The following is a 19,590-nucleotide window of genomic DNA, read 5'->3' on the forward strand; positions in this document are numbered from 1 at the left end:
TAAATGGATGTAAACTAGGGTGAGCGATGAATGTACAGTTATAATTGGTAGAAAAAGATGTAACAGAATGTTCAGGGTGGAAAGGAACTGCGATGTGATTACAGACAATGAAGTATAAGTGAGACATCAGGATCCTAGTGGTGTAGTATACTACTATATTTAAACCTCTGTTAAACAGCGATGGAAGATTTCTCTCATAAGTTTCTCTAACTGTCATAGCTAATCCAGGCGGTATTTAATTTGTTTTATTAATTAGCAGCTAGCAGTGAAACTGTTTTTATTTGGGTTTCACCCAGTTGTGATGTGACTGAAAACTGCAGAGAAATCAAATGAATCAACTCTCAAAATTCATTCATTCAGTCACTCACTCATACAATCATTCCTCTTCAGTAACTGCATCATCCTGGTCAGGGTCACTGTGGATCCGGAGCCAATCCTGGAAATATCTGGTGCACAGCAGCGGTGAGGCAGGATGTCAGTCCATTGCAGTATGTCATTCACACAATCGTTCACATTCATATTCACACCTACAAACAATTTAGAGTAATCAGTCCACCTACTACATGTTTTTGGAGACAAGAAAAGCTGAAGAGAACAAACAAAACTCCACAGAGAGTAACCTGAGCTCAGGATCGAACCACAAACCCTGCAGCTGTGAGTAGCTGAATAGAATCAAATCAATAAGTGTAAGTTATTACAGCTTGTCAGTAGTAGATTTTCACTGAATGTACCACAAAATAGATAAAAGTGAAGCATTAAGGGGACAAGAATAGTAAACATTATGAAGTCTGTAAAATAAATATACATCTATTTTTTTTAAATACACATTCCCATGTTTATGGATTGGATGGCCGTTTTCTGTTTTTTTTTTTTTGTTTTTTTTCTCTATTCTATCAGCATGTTATTGATAGAGCACATCAAACACTCACTCACTCAGTTGTATGCACACACACACACACACACACACACACACACACACACACACACACACACACACACACACACACACACACACACACACAAACAGAGCCAGAGTAGCTTCTTGTATGTTCCCTCCTCTGGAATGGACAGATATCTCTGTGCTGTTTACATCCACCTGCTGGACCAAATGCTCAGCTACTCAATTTAAGCAAATTACAGTTAGGACACAGATGATCATGAGCAGCGCTCTGGGACAGTTTACTAAAGGAGCTTCCTGGGAGGAACTCATTCAGGCAAGCATCCAGTCATTCGGTATGTGATCCATTTCCTTCTGTGGACATGTGTTAATGTTCCTGCAATGTAACACTGTAAGGCCGTGATCTATTCATTTTATTCAGAGATATACTGCACGAGCTTGTATAGCTCTCTGTGAGGATGGAGAAATATTTTAAAAACTTTTAAAGAATAAAAAAAAAGGGTAAATTCTGAGGGGATTTACTGGGGATTTACTGGAGTGTGCAAAGGTTCAAAAGATTTGTTCAAGTAAATAGTTATTGTGTGATTGTGTAGGACTTAGTCTATTTATTTAGTGTATAGACATCATATTATAGTCAAATCTTTGAGTATAATTTTGAAATTCCTTCTTAGAAGTTTAAAATTGATTTAAGAATTCTTTTATTTATTTTTTTAAGGAGAATGTAAATGTATGTAAATGTAGTCTCCAGTCTATTTAATCTGTTGCGCTAACCAAAACGTTAAGCAAACTAGCAACATGTCCACCCAGAGTGTGCAATAAATCAAATGAAACACCAGGTGTAATTAGCTTGCATTTGAGAGGCTAATGCTGTGTTGTAGGATGAGTTAAACTGTGATATGGAAGGTCCCGGTGCTCAGTTTGCACATCAGACAGCTTCCTGTGGTTTAGCAGCCTTTTGAAAGGTGAAAGAATCCAACTGTACTGATACGATTACCTGAAAGCCACTGCATTTTACAGAAAGGTCATTTCTCCGAATGAGGCCTCTCAGATAATGGTCAGTCTTTGAAACTCTCCAAGGGCAAAATCAATAGCATGACATCATACACCCTACATTACATCCACCTTTCATAGGACCAGCACAAAGAACGAAATAAAACAAGCAGAGGGTTTAATACAGGATAATGCACAGACACTGTGTGACAATAAGCTGTGAGCAATAAGCGTGTAACAAATCAATTCATTTATTGGATCAAATTCATTATTTGCTGATTTTTCTCCCTAAAATAAAAATTATATTTCCTATATTTTCATCTGTAGCCCACCACTTTATTTGGTAGACTGTTAATTTAGTGGCATTGATGACATTTTTGTACAGTGTCATTAGTGCTCTAACTGCCATGGCCTGGGTTTGATCCCTGAGCCACTGAGGGATTAGTTCTAACACCTTAGCAAAAAAAAAATCACCTTATTTGCTTATATTCTTTTCTGTATTTTGCTTGTTGTTTGTTTGGGCAGTAGTGGGAGAAGGGGCGGGGGTAGTTGGGGGGTTACTGTGCTAATCTTGTTTCTCTGTATGATGTTATTGGACATCTATCTATCTATTATCTATCTATTAGCTTGTTCATAAATTAGAAATAGAGACAGATCTGATGGTTACAAAGTACTGTGTGTGGGTACAAATGAAACTAATAACTGCCAGGCCAGTGCAGGTGGATTATGATCAGGATTGATCAGGGTCCATGAAGAGGAAAAATCAGTCATATGCATATGAAATCTTTTCCTCTACAGATGACGATGGGAATCTTTGCCACAGCAACCATCTTTTGAACATCACCCTCACCATGCACAGATCACTACTGTCCTCCAAAGAGCTGCTGGACAAGCTGATTCGCCTATATCCTTATCATTCAGCTACCTGAAATTATTTCTTATTTGTTGTTCAATTCAATTCATTTTTATTTATATAGTGCTTTTATAACAGATGTTGTCACAGTCTGGATTATGTATATGAGTATCATTAGAGTCTATCATATCAAAGAGAAGTTATTAACTGTTCAGTGATGGAGACTTCAGTGTAAACTGTTCTTAGCAATTGCAGTCTTTAGGACTTATCAAGAACGTTCACAGACATCCTTAACATGTCCTGTGTGGTAGAATCCACAGTAATCTCATTGTGATCTCTGTACGCTCATCCTCACCATCTCAGGAGTAACATGTAGAGACAGAGAGAAAGAGGGGGAGAGAGAGAAAGAGAGAGAGAGAGAGAGAGAGAGAGAGAGAGAGAGAGAGAGAGAGAGAGAGAGAGAGAGAGAGAATATTAACAATATTCACAGTAATCTTGAATAAACAGTAATCTCACTGAGATCTATGTACACTCATCTTCACCATCTCAGGAGTAACATGTAGAGACAGAGAGATAGAGGGGGAGAGAGAGAAAGAGAGAGAGAGAGAGAGAGAGAGAGAGAGAGAGAGAGAGAATATTAACAATATTCACAGTAATCTTGAATAAACAGTAATCTCACTGAGATCTATGTACACTCATCTTCACCATCTCAGGAGTAACATGTAGAGACAGAGAGATAGAGGGGGAGAGAGAGAAAGAGAGAGAGAGAGAGAGAGAGAGAGAGAGAGAGAGAGAGAATATTAACAATATTCACAGTAATCTTGAATAAACAGTAATCTCTGTTCGCTTATCCTCACCATCTCAGGAGTAACATGTAGAGACAGAGAGAGAGAGAGAGAGAGAGAGAGAGAGAGAGAATATTAATAAACAACAGGTTATTTGCAGGTTTATTGTACATTTTACTTTTTACATTAAATCTACATTTACATTCTTTTCTTACATTTAAAAATGTACTCATGTATCCATTGTATTCATATGTTGAATTAATAATGAATTCATTACAGTGTTGAATAAATAATTGTGTAACTGGAAGCATATTGTCTTAAAATATCACTTCAGTACACTTATAATAATATAATTCAGTACACTTAGTGTGTATTTCAAATGACCAAGTTACAAAAAGTGTTCTTTCTTTGTCTGCTTACGTCCCTTGATTTTCATTTTCTTGCTTATGTTCCTTAAATTGTATTCCTTACCTATAAAAATACACTGGAGGGTGAAAAGCCTGCAGCGTGCTTGAAAATATGTTATTTCATTCGGTAGGTTCTCCTCTTATGTGTGACAACAGAAGCTTTGTTAAACTGTCCTGATCTATAACAACCCACTTTCACTCACAGCTTTTTACCATATTATGGACTCTAACAGACCAAATGAAATATTAAGCAGGACATTGATAATTCAGGTTTTGTTTATTAGCCAGTATTAGTAAATATTCACAAGCTACCTTGTAATGCTAAAATCCTAATCACAGAAGCCAAGCATTAATATATTTTATAATAGCATTTGACCAGCGGAAACCCTTTGGGACGTTGATGTCAGTCCTGCTAGATCTAACAGTGTTCCCATCTGAAACGTGAAAGAAAACAGATGTCAGTTTGTGTTCTCTGTATATTTTCTCTATAGGTATTGGATAAGTGAGTTCTGGACCATGTTCCAGTTGCACAGCTGTCTAGAAGAAACCTTGGAGCAGTTTAAGGAGCTTATGAGGGAAAATGGTCAAGAGAATTTCTGCTCTTTACTGCAAACAAAGTGGATGTCAGTGTTGTAATAATATCAAATATTGCTTGTAAATAATTCTAAATATTTTCTTAATGTGATGTGAAATGTGAAATATCCGAATGTTGACTAGACCGCAAATAATGACTAGATTAATAATCGTGTCTGATCTCTCCTAATCTGGTTTAGGGGTGACAGAGTGTGGTCTCACAAAGCCAGTCAGAAAATCAAGGTAAGAAGCAGCAGAAAGAGGAAAGTATCTTTGCTCTTCGATCATTTGGAGCCAGTGGAGTTAGCTGAACATCTCACCTACTTGGAGTTCAAATCTTTCTGCAGGATATCTGTGAGTACATTTTCACCAAGAATGGAAAAGTGCATTCGTTATCATGCAGGACAAATCAGCACAACTACATCAGTGAAGTGGCTCTATTCAATTCAATTCAATTCGATTTAATTCAATTCAGTTCCTTTGCAAATCAATTTTAACCATGGACTTTGTCTCAAAGCAAAAATATACAAAGAATTATAATTTACAGAAATATAAAAATTACAAAGTTTAAAATTAAATTGATATTTATCCATAATCAATTGAAAAAATGAGGCTCTTCAGATTTTCAATTCTATAAATTGATTTAAAGATAAACATTAATGCTGTTATGACCGGGTAAACTTTTTTATTTTTATTTTCAGAAAAATCTTATTCAGTTCTGTTAAGAAGTCCACTAACAAACGCTCACATTACTAGATTATTAAGTTCGTATGTAAAGATTTTCATTTATTTCAGTTTGCAGATTATCAGAAATATATCAGAAATGAGTGTTTGTCAGAGAACCCCACCATGGAACGTTCCATTGCGCTGTGCAATGGTATCTCCCAGTGGGTACAGCTCATGGTGCTCAGTCGACCGACCCCTCAGCTCCGAGCCGAGGTTTTCACCAAGTTCATCTATGTAGCTCAGGTAACAATCTCCACATTTCAGCAACATCACCAGGAGGTTCTGATGCCGCTGCCTTTTTAATGAGTCTGATCCATTAACCGTTATTGATTAAGCTGAGGTCAAGTGCAAAAACTCAAACAGATCCTTTAGATGTTCTATAGATTACAAATGATTGTGATTGTAGTAGCAATAGTAGTAAAGCTTGAAGTGGAAAAATATAAGTGCTTGTAATCCAATTCTTGGTAGGTATGTGTAATAAACTATTTTACTTAACACTAAACTATTTTACTTTTACTATGGCAAAGTAAAATAGTTAAATATTTGGTGTTGTTATGCTGAAATTAGTTTAATGGTTTTAGAAATGCTCATACTTTCAAAAGGAATGAGAAATTTCCTGTGTTAGAAAAGATACCGCACATAGAAATAGATGCTTATCACCATCAGTATGCTGAAACATGGTGGTGATTACCAACTAAAACTGAGACCTGAAAAGACTAAGACTCAGATCAAGAATAAAGCCAGGTGTTCTTGAGAAATGAATAAGAGCTAGACTTTAATGCTGCCAGTAATCTAGAACGTAATTAGCATCTCTATCGGATGTCAGAAAAACCCACAATGGAATGCCCCACAGTGCTGAGCACATGCTATCTAAAATATTATCTAAAACATAATGAAGATTATAACAAGTCCAAAGTAGCTGTCGATACAAGCTGATGCAGACAAAACAAGTTTTTAGTGCTGTGTGTTAATGTTTTGTATTCCACTGTGGCAGAACCTCCAGCAGATGCAGAACTTTAACTCTCTTATGGCTGTAGTAGGAGGTCTCTGTCACACGTCTATTTCCCGACTGAAAGACACGTGTACACATGTGCCAAATGAAAACACCAAGGTATGATATCCACCATACAATCCGTCAGAATTATTCTTCAATAAATCCTAGCAATATCATATTACACTGATATGTTTTACCTAGAACCTGAACTTCAATTGCCAACAATGCTAGCATTTAACTAGCATACTAATGCACTTGTGAGAAATGTGTCATACCTCAGATCTGTGTGCCTACTGTACATGTGTCTGTGGTGGTCCTACATTACTTAGGAGTACATGACATGGGCTTTAATAAAGTATTTGTTTTTATCATGAAATAAAGAATTTGTCATAAAGCAAATTTATGAAATTGATATGTAGAAGTTAAGCCCTAATCAGCAAGTCAGAAGCAATAGTGACAAGGAAAAACTACCCCTGAGATGAGATGAGATGACATGAGACACCAAATAATGTTAGTGTAAATTATTATTCACGTGATCAGACATTACATGATTACTGCTGCAGCTCTTAGATACAGTCTACAGGTGAGTCTATTAGGGAGAGATTTGTGAATAAACTCTTTTGGGAAAGTGGAAATCTATAGAGTATCCATACTGGATATCCAACAAGTCTAGGTACAGCAACTCATCCTCTTTTTCTCCACAGGTTCTGAATGAAATGACCGATCTACTCTCATCATCTCGAAACTATGATAATTACAGACAAGCATACAGCAGGTCCACAGGTTTTAAGATTCCTATTTTGGGGGTGCATCTGAAGGATTTGATCACCGTGAATGAGGCCATGACTGACTACCTAGACAACAAAAAGATCAACGTGCAGAAGCTTCAAGCCCTCTACAGCCACATAAATGAACTCATCCAACTACAGCAGAACTTACCGCTTCTAGATGCAAACAAAGACCTAGTGCACTTACTGACCGTCAGTACTGGCTTTATCTTCTGTTCACTACATGTATAGGAACGCATGCCTCGTAAAAAACCAGTCCATTTCTTTATAACAGAACATATGTAAAAGCCATAAGAAAACAACAAGTATACTGTACGTACATTTTAATTAGCAAAATAAAGAATCTTGATGGAAACCGAACTTCATAAATACATTTTATATGCTTAGGTGTGTGTGTGTGTGTGTGTGTGTGTGTGTGTGTGTGTGTGTGCACTGTACTTAGTGAGTTTAAATACAAAATGGAAAAAATTTTAAATGTGAAACTAATATCAAATTTTTCTGCAAATATTTTCATTACCATTTCCTCTATTGACTTTCAGGTTCAACTGCAATCTGTAAGTTTCTTTTAGAGAAACAACGAAGAACATAAATCTTCCTGCTGAAAAAAAAAAGAAAAGAAAAAAGAATTCCATATATTTTTGGATTTGGACCCAAAAAAAAACCTAACTATTTACATGCTACTTACAACACCAAATAGAATAGTTATGAGTCTTATGCCTGTGAAAGACTATTAGGTTGTATCATTTTGTCAGCTTTGGATTCCTCTGGGTTTACTAATGTAATCAAGTAAAGAAGAAAAAAACATTTTGTGTATACAAGCTCAAAAGCGTTTCCTGCTCCTGAGTGGCATTTTTAAAATCACAGCAAATTGTACAAAGTGATTACTGATGTAGATCTCTTTCTTGATATGCTACATGTTACAGACAAAGAAGCCTTTAGAATTTAATTCTAATTCATTCAGGCTAGATGTGTGGGTGATGTGGAAAAAAAAAAAAAACAGCTTCCAGTGTTTCTCCTGAAATATGACTAAGAAATGTTTTGCTGCTTCTCCCACACAGCTGTCTCTTGACCTGTACTACACCGAGGATGAAATCTATGAGCTGTCCTACGCAAGAGAGCCGAGGAACCACAGAGCACCTGTGAGTGCAGCTGCAAACTGTGTGTGTGTGTGTGTGTGTGTGTGTGTGTGTGTGTGTGTGTGTGTGTGTGTCTGTGTTTCAGATTAGAAATGAAAGTGTTGGTGGTTCAATAACTGACATGATTAGGAGGACATGTACTCTGGAGAACTAAAGAGAAGTTTCTATGCCAGAGAAAAATGCAATCACACCAGTGAAGAACCTGGAAAAACAACACAAATCATGATCACAAGCAGTAAGCCTTCATATGAACACTAAATTATATTTCAATTGTGAGATAGGCACAGGCTCCCCGTGACCCGAGGTAGTTCGGATAAGCGGTAGAAAATGAGTGAGTGAGAGTGAGTGAGTGAAAAAGAAATTGGATTTCAACAATTAGCACAGCTTCAACTATCATCACATACTTATTTTCTGTAAAACATTACAATCTTCCTTCGAAGGAAATTACTCAAGAGTTAAAAAGCTTTTCACCTTAATGCCTTATCAACTTACGGAACAATTTACGGACACACTTCAAACTTACTGTGAATTTGTAAATAACAGTACAGCCATGCTGGAAGATTTTTCTAGAATATTTGATTGTATATATGACTATGTATTTTTTTTATGTTGGATTAATTGTTTTGTTGTGTCTTTCGCTGCCTTCTTGACCAGGTGACTTTTGTTAAACAAAACAAAAAAAAAATTGAATCCAATTTTTAAAAAAGTTAAATCAATGTTACTAAAATAATCTAAACTGTTATTGTGTTATCATATGAGCCAATAAGAAATGTTTTACCTTTATGTGCATGAAAATGTTGTGTTTTAGTGTAGGTCGATTACCTCGATGCACTGATGAAATGCAAAGCAACTGAGAATTCAAGTCACATTCTAATAGACTCAAGACAAGTCAGCATTTATTTCTTTGCTCCATTGCTCCCTATCTTTCACTCAAGAGAAGATAAAAGCAATGAAATCAATTGCTTTTCAGTGTAATACAGTTTCTGCATGTCTGTAATGAAAAGTAATACTTTCGGTGTATTGTATTTCATTATTTTTCACTGGTGTGGTTGCTTTTCACTCTGGAGTGAAATCTTCTCCAGCGGTAAAAGTATGAGTCAAACAAACTGATGGTCACAATACAGTTGATGGCTTCTTACAGTTGATGAGTTTATTTTTTCCTCCATCTGCATCAGCCGGTGACTCCTTACAGACCCCCTGTGGTGGTGGACTGGGCTTCAGGTGTTGCTCCCAAGCCAGACCCCAAAACCATCAGCAAACACGTTCAGAGAATGGTTGATGTGAGTGTTGCATCAGACATAAACGCAGTTCTAAAAATCTAAAAATATATTCTTTTGGTGTTTAAGGTCTTCTGTTTTCTTGCAGTCTGTATTTATGAATTATGACCATGATGAAAAGGGCTTCATCTCCCAGGACGATTTTGAGAAAATTGCTGCGAGTTTTCCGTTCTCATTCTGTGTTACAGACAAAGACAAGTGAGTATCAGATATGAATACAGATAAATACACTTCATTTACAATTTTAACAGGATGTCTGACAGAATCTGTTTATATTATAAAGCTAAATGTGTGTGGACGCAGGACCTCACGTGCTATCTGAGTTAAAAGTCACCTAACGTGTATTATTCTTGGTGTTAAGTTCATGCCTGGTGTATCTCGGTGCCAAACCACAGCGATTTTACCTTTACAAAAGTTTTCACTTTTAAGTGATTTACTCAGCCTGTATCTTCCTCGCTACTCAATCCAGAGACGGACTCATCAGCAGAGACGAGATCACAGCGTATTTCATGAGAGCCAGCGTCATCTGTTCCAAACTCGGCCTAGGTTTCTCTCACAACTTCCAGGAAACCACATACATGAGACCTACCTTCTGTGACAACTGCTCAGGATTTGTAAGTCACACTAATAGACACGATCACACTGCTATGCATCGAGCAGCTTTGCTGAGTCAAACTGAAACACGGTTTTATTCATTTTAACTCTGTTGCAGTTGTGGGGCGTCATTAAACAAGGTTACAGATGCAGAGGTAAAAGTCATTCCTTTACTGTGTTATGATAGTGGACAGTCAATGTGTTCTTTTCGAATTATGTTGTGTTAGAAACAGCACAGCGCAACTGAACTGTATAGTTAGCATACACTACATGGCCAAACGTACTGTATGTGGACACCTGACCATCACACCTATAAGCTCTATGAAGACATGGTGTGTTTAAGTTGAAGTGGAAGAAATCGAACGTCCTGCACAGAGCCCAGATGGATGAAATGCTGATTATGTTTCTTAATAAACATCAATATACTCACACTCATTAATGCTCTTGTAGCTGAATGATCACAAACCCTGATCTCAATCTCCAGTATCTAGTAGAAAGCCTTATCAGATGAGTGAATTTATTAATAACAGCAAAGGGGTGTGAAATGTTCAAAAAGCACATATAGCCGTGATGGTCAGGTTTCCACAAACCTTTGGTTATATGATGCAAGTTAGGAAATCTATATACTGCTTGTCTTGTGATTCTGCAGACTGTGGAATGAACTGTCATAAATCCTGCAAGGATCAGGTAGCATTCGAGTGTAAAAAGAACAAACCCAGCAGCAACGCAGACCTGAGTCCACCTTCTCATACGCCAGATACCTCTGCAAGTGGTCATGATGGTGAGATAACAGAAAGTGTCGAGCAATAAAACATTTTTAACAGTGAGAATAAAAATATAACTCAACAACATAATCTATGTTTAAATGATTGACGACGTTGTTTCGTATTGAATCAGAGCATGAAACGATTAACTCTTTTTTCCCAGAGGCCAAAAATAGAATTTTGGGGCTGTCCTTCTGTGTTAAGAAAGAAATTACTTTGTCCTCTCACCCTCTGCAGTGGTGGTTAACGGTTCATATAAAAGTATACAGTCTGGGATTTAAGAAATTGTAGTCTTTCATAAGTATTTCTGATTTTCTCTAGCCTACTAGGAGTAATATTTTCACAATTTTATTTTCACAAACTTTTTTTTTTAGCACATCTGTTTATATTTTCAAAGTAAAAGGTGATATCCCAACAGAAGTAAAAACGTTTCACACTAAAACTCAACAGACTAAATTTATAACAGACTTACGGTGATAAATCATTTGGTTACACTAATTGAAAATGTCCGAAGAGTCGATTTCCATTCCAGTAGCAGACTGTGATACCGGTACTGGTCAAAATGGTTAAGCGATTTTGAGAGAGTTATCTTGTTTGATTTTGGATGGGTCTAGTGAATTTAATACTCGTGACTCTTTTGTTACTTTGTCAGATGAAACTCGATTTGTCTATCCACCTGATGCTCTACCAGACAATTCTGAGCACCACAAACAGTTTGGCCTGAGAAACACAACCGTCCACAGAAGTACTCAGACAGAAGGAACACCATCAACCAGCCAGGTGCAGTCATCTCTGCTGTGTCCTAGTGGTCCACCCCTCACACCATGCCCGAGCCCTGTTCCTCAGCGCAAACGAGTCTGTGCCAGCAAGACTCCCAACACACTCGACCTGGCTGAGGAGAACAAATCCAGTTACGAAGCTCTGGAGAAGGTTGTTTTGGGAGAATTGTTCTTTCAAATTCTAATATTTCTGTTCTGTTTACTACTTAGCAATTAATGTAAATCCCAGGATCAGTAAAGTGTGTAACTACGTGGAATACTTGTGTCTGTGTGTTTGTGTTTAGGAGAACCAATCTCTACAGAAGAGTAAGGAGAAGCTCCAGAGAAAGCTAAAAGAAACCGAACGTGAGGTGGAGATCCTAAAAACGCTCTTGAAACGACATGCTCTCCGTCCAGCCGAGGAGGATTCCTCATCATCCTCTTGATCATGTAAACCTTATATTTGTTAACTCAAAAAACTCAAAATGCAGGACCGTTCCTGGACTAGTGGGACACACGACCCTGCCATATTCACAATGATTCACTAGAACTCAGGGTCACAATCCATTCTGTTTTAAAGCAGTGTTTTCCGAGTCTAACTGTTGTTATCTATCATATGTATATATGGTGTGATATCTGGGGCATTTCTTTGCTGCTCTGCTGTTGTGAGTGTACACCAACACACCAGGTACTGCAGCTACTCTTCCTGACAGTATAATGACTCTGATATCTGTGAAAAAGAAAGCATTAGTGTTCTCAGTGTGCTTTTAATTAGCTGATATATAACAGGAGCACAGCTGGCAGGTTAGAAAACACACTATTTCAGTCTCACCTACTTACAGAAATTTTGCTCTTCACATTTTATTTATCAATGACCTTTTTTTAGCAGCCCTAACAAGATAGAAAGGTAAAAAACCATGCAAATATTTCACTTTACAGACTTGATAGCTAAACTTCAGTCAAAATCTTAGTGTCTTGCATAATTATTCACTTCATATAACGTGGAGCTTAAAATAGGCTGGGCTCCAGTTAGGTTCGTCCCGTGAACTTTTGCTCCCATCTGAGCTGTGGATCGCTCCAAAGTTACTTTCTTAGTTGTTCTCTGATTGTTCAATTCGATTTTGATCGTATAGCACATTTAACAACGTTTCAAAGCAACTTTACAGAAATATAATCATGACACCGCTTAAAATTTATATTAATGAGCAAGCCTGAGACAATGGTGGCAAGGAAAATCTGCCTGAGATGTTGTGAACCAGACAGTTTTATCTATAACTTTATGTAGTCAAGTGGAGCAATATAGATGAGCATGAGCATCAGCATGATGTTCGAATTTAACATAAATGTAGCATAAATTTAACAAATTCTTTCCTGCCGAAGCCATCAATTAGCTAATCCCACTTTTGCACTTTTTTGGTCTTTGGTCTTTTTTCAATTCAGTTTAATTCTATTTGTATTGTATAGCGATTTCAACAGAAGAACATTTCAACAGATTTTTTTTTTTTTTTTTTTTTTTTTTTTATCAAAGCAGCTTTACAAAACATAAGTTTTGTTTATCCCAAGTTACCTATTTATCCCTAATGACAAGCCTGAGGTGACTGTGGTAAAGAAAAACTCCCTTAGATGGTATGATGAAGAAAGCTTGAGAGGAACCAGACTCAGAAGGGAAGCCATCTTCATTAGAGTGACACGGGATGATCTTTCTAGATCATATTCCGTCTTCACTGTGAGGTTATTGTTCTCTAAAACACTCTGGTGTTTTTATCCTAAAATCACATGGCACTTGAATTGTACACACATGCACTCTATTCAGCTAATTACAGTGGATATAAAAAGTCTACACACCCCTGTTAAAATGTTTTTGTGATGTGAAGAAGATAAATCATTTCAGAGCTTTTTCCACCTTTAATGTGACCTGTAACCTCTACAACACAACCTAGCATTTTAACAAGGGTGTGTAGACTTTTTATATCCACCGTATTTGACTTCTGATCACACTGCAACTAATTTGGACAGCGCACATAAAAGGAGAGGTGACCGTGTGTTCAGCTGGTTTTTAAATGCAAATAATCTTGCAGAAGATTACTTCACTACATCACTATGACTATGTCGTGTTAATCCATGATATATAATCCCAATTAAATCCATTTCATCAACCGGAAGTGTGAAGATTCAAAATGATACAGGTTTAATTCAAAAAAGCATTTCCAGACAAGAAAATACCCACCATATTAATTTTATAATAAATATAATTTTTCTTATTTGAAAATAAATAATCAATAAAATCGTTAATGTTAAGATGCTCTGTGGCTCGATTAGGTCAAGGATTCATGTTTAAGTAAAAAACCTGGTAGTTGCACAATACAAAGTTAACCTTTAACCTGTGACAGATGTAAACAGCTGGTTAAAACGAGGTCTGGACGTCAGCAACCTAACGAGTGTTAGTCATTCCTGTGATTTTCCTGTTAATTTGTGTTGAACATTTTGTTCAAAATCATGTTGCACTGTATTATGTGATCAATCTGCTGGTGTAGAAGGGTTAGTGATTACTCATACATTTTATTTAACGATTAAGAATTAAAAGTAAATGGTCTTCAGGATTAGATAAACATTGCTCTCTTTTGTGAGAAAATGCAACAAAAAAAAAAAAAAGCTTGGCTGTAATAGAAAGCAGTTTCTATAGAAACATTCCTATATAAAATCTAATCACAGCAAAGTAGTGATTAATGTCTATTGTTTTTTTGTTTTGTTTTTTAATGGCAAGGCGTGCACTTCATAGTTCAGCACCGTGATGGACACAATGCTTAAAAACATTTACTTATTTTTATACATTCTGAAGTTTATAGGATACATCATATCTTGCATAGATATTGTACGTAAGCCTTAGTTAATGCTTAGTTAGTGAAGCCTACATATTTTGTCCCCTGTATTTATGAAGGACTGTCTGATTGATGCTAATTTGCATAAGCAGGAGACACGCAGACCCACAGTCACACAAAGACAGATACACAGTCAGAGAGAGAGAGAGAGAGAGAGAGAGAGAGAAACAAACATGAACACATGGAAACAGACAGACACAGACACACACATCAATAAGCTGCAGCAAACATATGCATCATAACTTCTCAGGTAGGTCTAAATGCTACAAGCTGAAGGTACAACAGAAAGAGAAACAAAGTCAAAGAGAAAGTCTTACATCCACACAATTCTAATTCATCCTTTAATTCCTTCTGTCACAATAAAAATAACAACTAACAAAGACTTCATTTGGATTATATTAATGTACAGATGCAGACAAAAAGAATCAGTTGAACTCCTTCACCTTAAATTGGCTCTTGTTCCAACCTCAGGAATGCAGGGAAAAAAACCCATGGGCCTATTGCTCATTGACTTTTCTGAGGTACAGAAATGACTACAAACTTATTAGCCAAAAAAACATCAGACAGTTCAGATCACTTGCTTAAGTTCACTGTTTTGCTCATTAGAATCAATCGTTCACCCCTCAGCAGGAGTGATGGTTGTTCAAAAAGTGCACAAGAGCCACTGTCTGGAAGATCAGCAAGCACACACCATCCTTAATCTGTAGATATGACTGAAGAATGTCTGACGGACAAAATGGTTCTTATTCCAGAGTCTCATGCTCTTGTTGAGTGTGCGGTTAATGGTCCCTGAGGGGATTTGGTTTTGTGTGTTTGTGTGTGTGTTGTGTTGTGTTAAATGTGCACGTGCGCGCACCAGTCCACGGCATGGTGTAAGTCGCCATGTTCACGTTTCTGTCATTCGCTGTGTATCACTTCATATATCTGAATGTGGAAATTCACAATTAACATTGCAGGCCTAGAAAAGTCTAAACTAGATGTGCAGCAGACGAAGCAAACAATATTCTTGCATAAAATATAAATAATATGTTCTCAAAAAAAGAAAGAAAAAAAAACAACAAAAACTTTGAAATGTACATCACAGCATTATGCCTAAATTCACCGACTGCATATAGAACTGGACTCTGTTTAAATCATACAGAACCTCGGTGTGGGAGCAGGGTTCAGATATGTGAGGAATAAACAACTCACAGTCTTCAGGCCTACACAGAGGAGGAGTGTTCTTCGCATCGAGTGTAAAACAAGGTGCCATAACGATGCAGCTTTTTGTACCCTGGAGTGCCAACTTCTTCACCATGCTGGACGTGAGGACGCTTTGAGCTCAGCACCTTTAGACTTCAGTGGAGGGGAAAATGTAGAGAATATGAAAGGTTCGTTTCCTCTGGTTCACGCTGGCGTCGCTGGTTGACCCGTAGAGTTGCAAAGACGAGCCCAGCAATTGCGGGTTAAAACACGAGCCGTCTGTGTGCAATGACGAGAACTGTGATACGATAAATAATCCCTCGTATGATATCATACGCGCTTTCCAAACTTTTGAAATCCACACAGGTTTTCGCAGAGTTCCTTGAGTGCACTAACCAATAATTTTTATATTAACATTTAACAGGGGTGAGTGGTTTGAAGACCCCCCCTAAAAAAAGAAAACAAGGGAAAAAGAAAGACATAACATGGATTTTTTTTTTTCCCTCCCTCAATCTTATCAATTGTGATTAATGCATGGTCATGAAATTCCAGCGGAAAAAATCATATCACATTTTTTTTTTTAAAACAGTAGTTATGTTGGTAGTTTCCAGCTATACACAGAAACATGAATAGTGGACACTTCACATAAATGGATTTTTAAAAAAAAAACCCCAAAAAAAAAACATGAGTTTCAATGATACAGTGATATCTTCATTAGGAACAGGAAAGTCTTTATGCCAGTCAGGTTTGCTCTTTCCTGTTTGTCTTATTAGGTTTAAAAGAAAGGGAGACAGATAACAGGAGCCGATTTGTTTCACGGATGGTCCGTAACATGCACAACAACATCTGGATAAGCAGCACAAATGAACATAAATGAAATTGTAATCCTTGGCAAATCGTTGTGGTTTAAGAGGAATAACACACTATGGTATGTGCTGTTCAAAAAAAAAAAAAAAAATCCTAGCACATGATATTGTGTTTTATTTCCTACTTTGTTCCTTATAATGCGATGGAGCCCATATGATGGCGTGAATGCCAGGGAAAATCATCAAAACAAGTAGTTCCATTTATGATGTTAGCCCATATTTAAAAAGCACAGTATCACAGCTTGCAGATCTACAAACTAGCTATTTGTACCTGCTTTTGATCAGTGGTTGTTCTATGAAGTGAAAGGTTTTACTGGGTGAAAGTCTCCAGCTTGCTCCTGTGTTCCACCGCACCAGTGTGAATAGCTTAACTCTAGCTTGTTTAGCTTCATCCTTTTCCAAACGTGTAATGAAGCATGACTACACAGTATACAGCACCTGCATGGAAGGAGCAGTCCTACATTTAATGGAGATAGGATAATGGAGAACCTGCAGAGAATATTTTCATCAAGAAAAGTGAAACAATACATTTCTATTGTAGGTATCGAAAAACAGCAGTTTAAAAAAAGGTCCACATTTGGAGAATTGGATAGTGGTGTGTTTTTAAATATGGCTGTCAGGATCGTCTTCCCCTGAGAGACTGGGTTTAGCACAGCACAATGCGTTTCACTATGTTGCTATGTCCAGAATAGAAATTGTGTGCACCAGAGTTGTGAAAAGAAAGCGACACAAGCATGGGTCTCTCTGCTTTTATGGCACGTTCACACAATTGCAGAAAAAAAAAAAAAAGTGTGGTATTGATGTATACAGCAGGCACAAAAGTTGTGAAAACAGAACCTAGCTGCTCAACCCAAGCCAATCAGAGTCAAATTTAGAGCCATGTAGTAAAGCTAGCAGGATTGCTTTGTGCTTTCGTTTAGAACAGGAACAACTCGCTTTTCGTTACGTGTGTGAACATGACATCCGGTCTCCAGACCGCACTGTATGTTTATGTTACAATAAAATCATACAATGGCTTTAAAGGACCTGAATAAAAACCGAGCACTTTTTATATTAAAACTATAGTCTTTGAGGATGTAACCTTACCAAGTGACACTAAAGCTAGAACAGAAATCTCTCCTGAACCGTCTGAGCATCCTGCAGTACAGAGAGGGGAGGAAGAGTTTCATATGGCTGTGATCACAGTCTCAGATTCAGGCTGCAGATCAACACGAGGGGAGCAGCAGCAGTCTCAGAGGCTTGCTTTTTTTTTTTTTTTTTTTTTTTTTAAAGAAAGGGAAAGTGTTTGCAGGGGAATCGATACTTGTCCATGAGTGCGAGTCTGGTGTTTTTCTGGCTTCCTCAGCTTCACTGGCTCAGACATTCTGAAGACTGAAGAGGTGAACAAAGTCTCTGGAAATCTGCTTCGCTTCCAAAAGTGGCTCATCTCTCCTTCCTCCTTCACTAAACAGCTCCTCTCTCTGCTGTGGAGACAGCAGATGAAGACAGATTACCAAAAGAATGCTTCATAAATCAGATTAATATAAGAAAAAGCGAAACTTAGAAGAATGTAGTCTCGGTTTCAGACGCTTTTAAGGGTAGAGTCTAATATCCTCTCTGGTGACAAGCTACAGAATCTTCACAATCGCAATCTGACTGGCTGTCGACAGATCAGGGTATTAGCACTTCTATGCAGTGGTTTTTAATAGGAAAAGAAAATTTACTCCACAATCATCTATTCCTTACCTTTCCCTAGCCATGAACTCCCACATTCACGCAGTTGATTAAGATCAATCTCTTCTTCACAACAGCTCCTTAATCTCCAAAGCAAGATGAGAGGCGGTACATCTGCTACTCCTCTTCTTAAAAGTTGTCCCGACTCCATTTTTGGCGCAGTTACAGTACACAAGACTGAGTACCCAGTTGACTTATTGAGGAGATCTCGGTTGCATCCCTTGGCAATTCCAGTGACATGAAACACTACCAGTTTATTTTGAATTTCACGTCTTCTCTTCAGTGACTTGTACTCCATAACAGAGGCAACGTCTCCTTAAGTTTTTTGTTGTGTGTGTGTGTGTGTGTGTGTGTGTGTGTGTGTATGTGTCTTTTCAGTTTCAGGAAAATTATTCCAGAAATATATTCCGGTAATTAATCTGTTCATTACAGCCTTTATATTATACCATCATTTCCCCTCAAGGGAAAACAATAGAAAAGTTTTTTTAATAAAAAAAAAAAGGAAAAAAAAAAAGAAAAGTCTGTTCCTATTTGCTCTTAATGTATAAATAATAACAATAATAATAATAGAAATAATATTCACAACTCATTAAAAGGAAGATAAAAATTTCCATACATCATCTTCTGATACAATGACTTGTGCTTCCAATAAAAGGGAGAGGAAAAACAAACAAACAAACAAAACCTTGAAAAGAAGCAGCAGAATTTTTGCAGGGGTATGCGCTGTGTTAGAAAGGAACGGCAAATATTTTAAACTGTTCTCTATCTGCCCTTTGGCGTGGCCTGGCCTATGTTGGACAGGGACTCTTCCAGCTCATCCTCCTCAAAGCCGTGAAAGGTGGAAGTGTCGCTCTCAGAGCTGGCACCGAACAGCTCCTCTGCTCCAGTGAAAGGCTTCTCCTCTTTTACTTCATCCTGTGCACCTGACAAAACAGATCATAACGCTGCATTCAGTTTACAAGTTCAATGCTCAGTGTGAGCAAAGCTCATTTTTATTATTTCACTTTTATCAACACTAAGCAATTGACTTTGTGTCACAGCAGAGTGAAGACATCTTTAAAGAGCATTAACACAAGCAAACCAGCTGGAACGTTAGTCTGATTTTGATTTACCGATCGATATATATAAACGCTGAGGAAATCCTGAAGGAGGATAACAGACGAATGACAGCACAACACGATCTGATGGCACATACACTACAGGATGGTTGAATGACTATATTTTCCAAATGATGACAAAAATGTAAACAATTTGAGTTTATCTGCCAATTCCTATCCACCAGTCCCGTATCAAGTAACTGCTACCCAACTCGGAGAGGGTGAAGACTAACGTGCTGCCTTTGAGACACAGGAAGTCAGCCAGCCACATCTTTTCACACTGATGATGTAAAATGCAACGAATGATGCA

At 37.5% G+C, this 19,590-nt stretch overlaps 3 protein-coding genes across 7 annotated transcripts in view; 2 read left to right on the plus strand and 1 right to left on the minus strand.

The window, feature by feature from the left end:
* ywhaqb (tyrosine 3-monooxygenase/tryptophan 5-monooxygenase activation protein, theta polypeptide b) overlaps positions 1–19,590 on the plus strand; it is a 130,279-nt gene that overhangs the window by 29,330 nt on the left and 81,359 nt on the right. The gene's annotated exons all lie outside the window — the stretch shown is intronic.
* On the plus strand, positions 1,158–12,091 carry LOC132851923 (RAS guanyl-releasing protein 1-like). The gene is made up of 16 exons (XM_060878903.1): positions 1,158–1,233; positions 2,687–2,792; positions 3,998–4,060; positions 4,425–4,556; positions 4,707–4,860; positions 5,302–5,475; positions 6,227–6,343; positions 6,931–7,206; positions 8,073–8,153; positions 9,326–9,430; positions 9,516–9,625; positions 9,897–10,041; positions 10,140–10,176; positions 10,671–10,802; positions 11,438–11,715; positions 11,849–12,091. Exons 1-16 carry the CDS (start codon positions 1,158–1,160, stop codon positions 11,987–11,989), a joined length of 2,127 nt encoding a protein of 708 aa, XP_060734886.1. The 3' UTR covers positions 11,990–12,091.
* The window catches only part of LOC132852747 (zinc finger protein DPF3-like), a 37,369-nt gene continuing 32,525 nt past the window's right edge, over positions 14,747–19,590 (minus strand). For 2 of the 5 annotated variants that reach the window (XM_060880141.1, XM_060880140.1), the window contains one exon: positions 14,747–17,933. In XM_060880141.1, the coding sequence (XP_060736124.1) occupies positions 17,702–17,933 (232 nt within the window). In that variant the 3' untranslated portion in view covers positions 14,747–17,701. Of the gene's footprint in view, positions 17,934–18,524; positions 19,107–19,590 lie in introns of those variants that run through there. The other 3 variants (XM_060880144.1, XM_060880142.1, XM_060880143.1) reach the window with 2 other exon arrangements.

This window comes from Tachysurus vachellii, chromosome 10 (genome assembly GCF_030014155.1).
Source record: "Tachysurus vachellii isolate PV-2020 chromosome 10, HZAU_Pvac_v1, whole genome shotgun sequence".
In the NCBI taxonomy this organism is placed as follows: domain Eukaryota; kingdom Metazoa; phylum Chordata; class Actinopteri; order Siluriformes; family Bagridae; genus Tachysurus; species Tachysurus vachellii.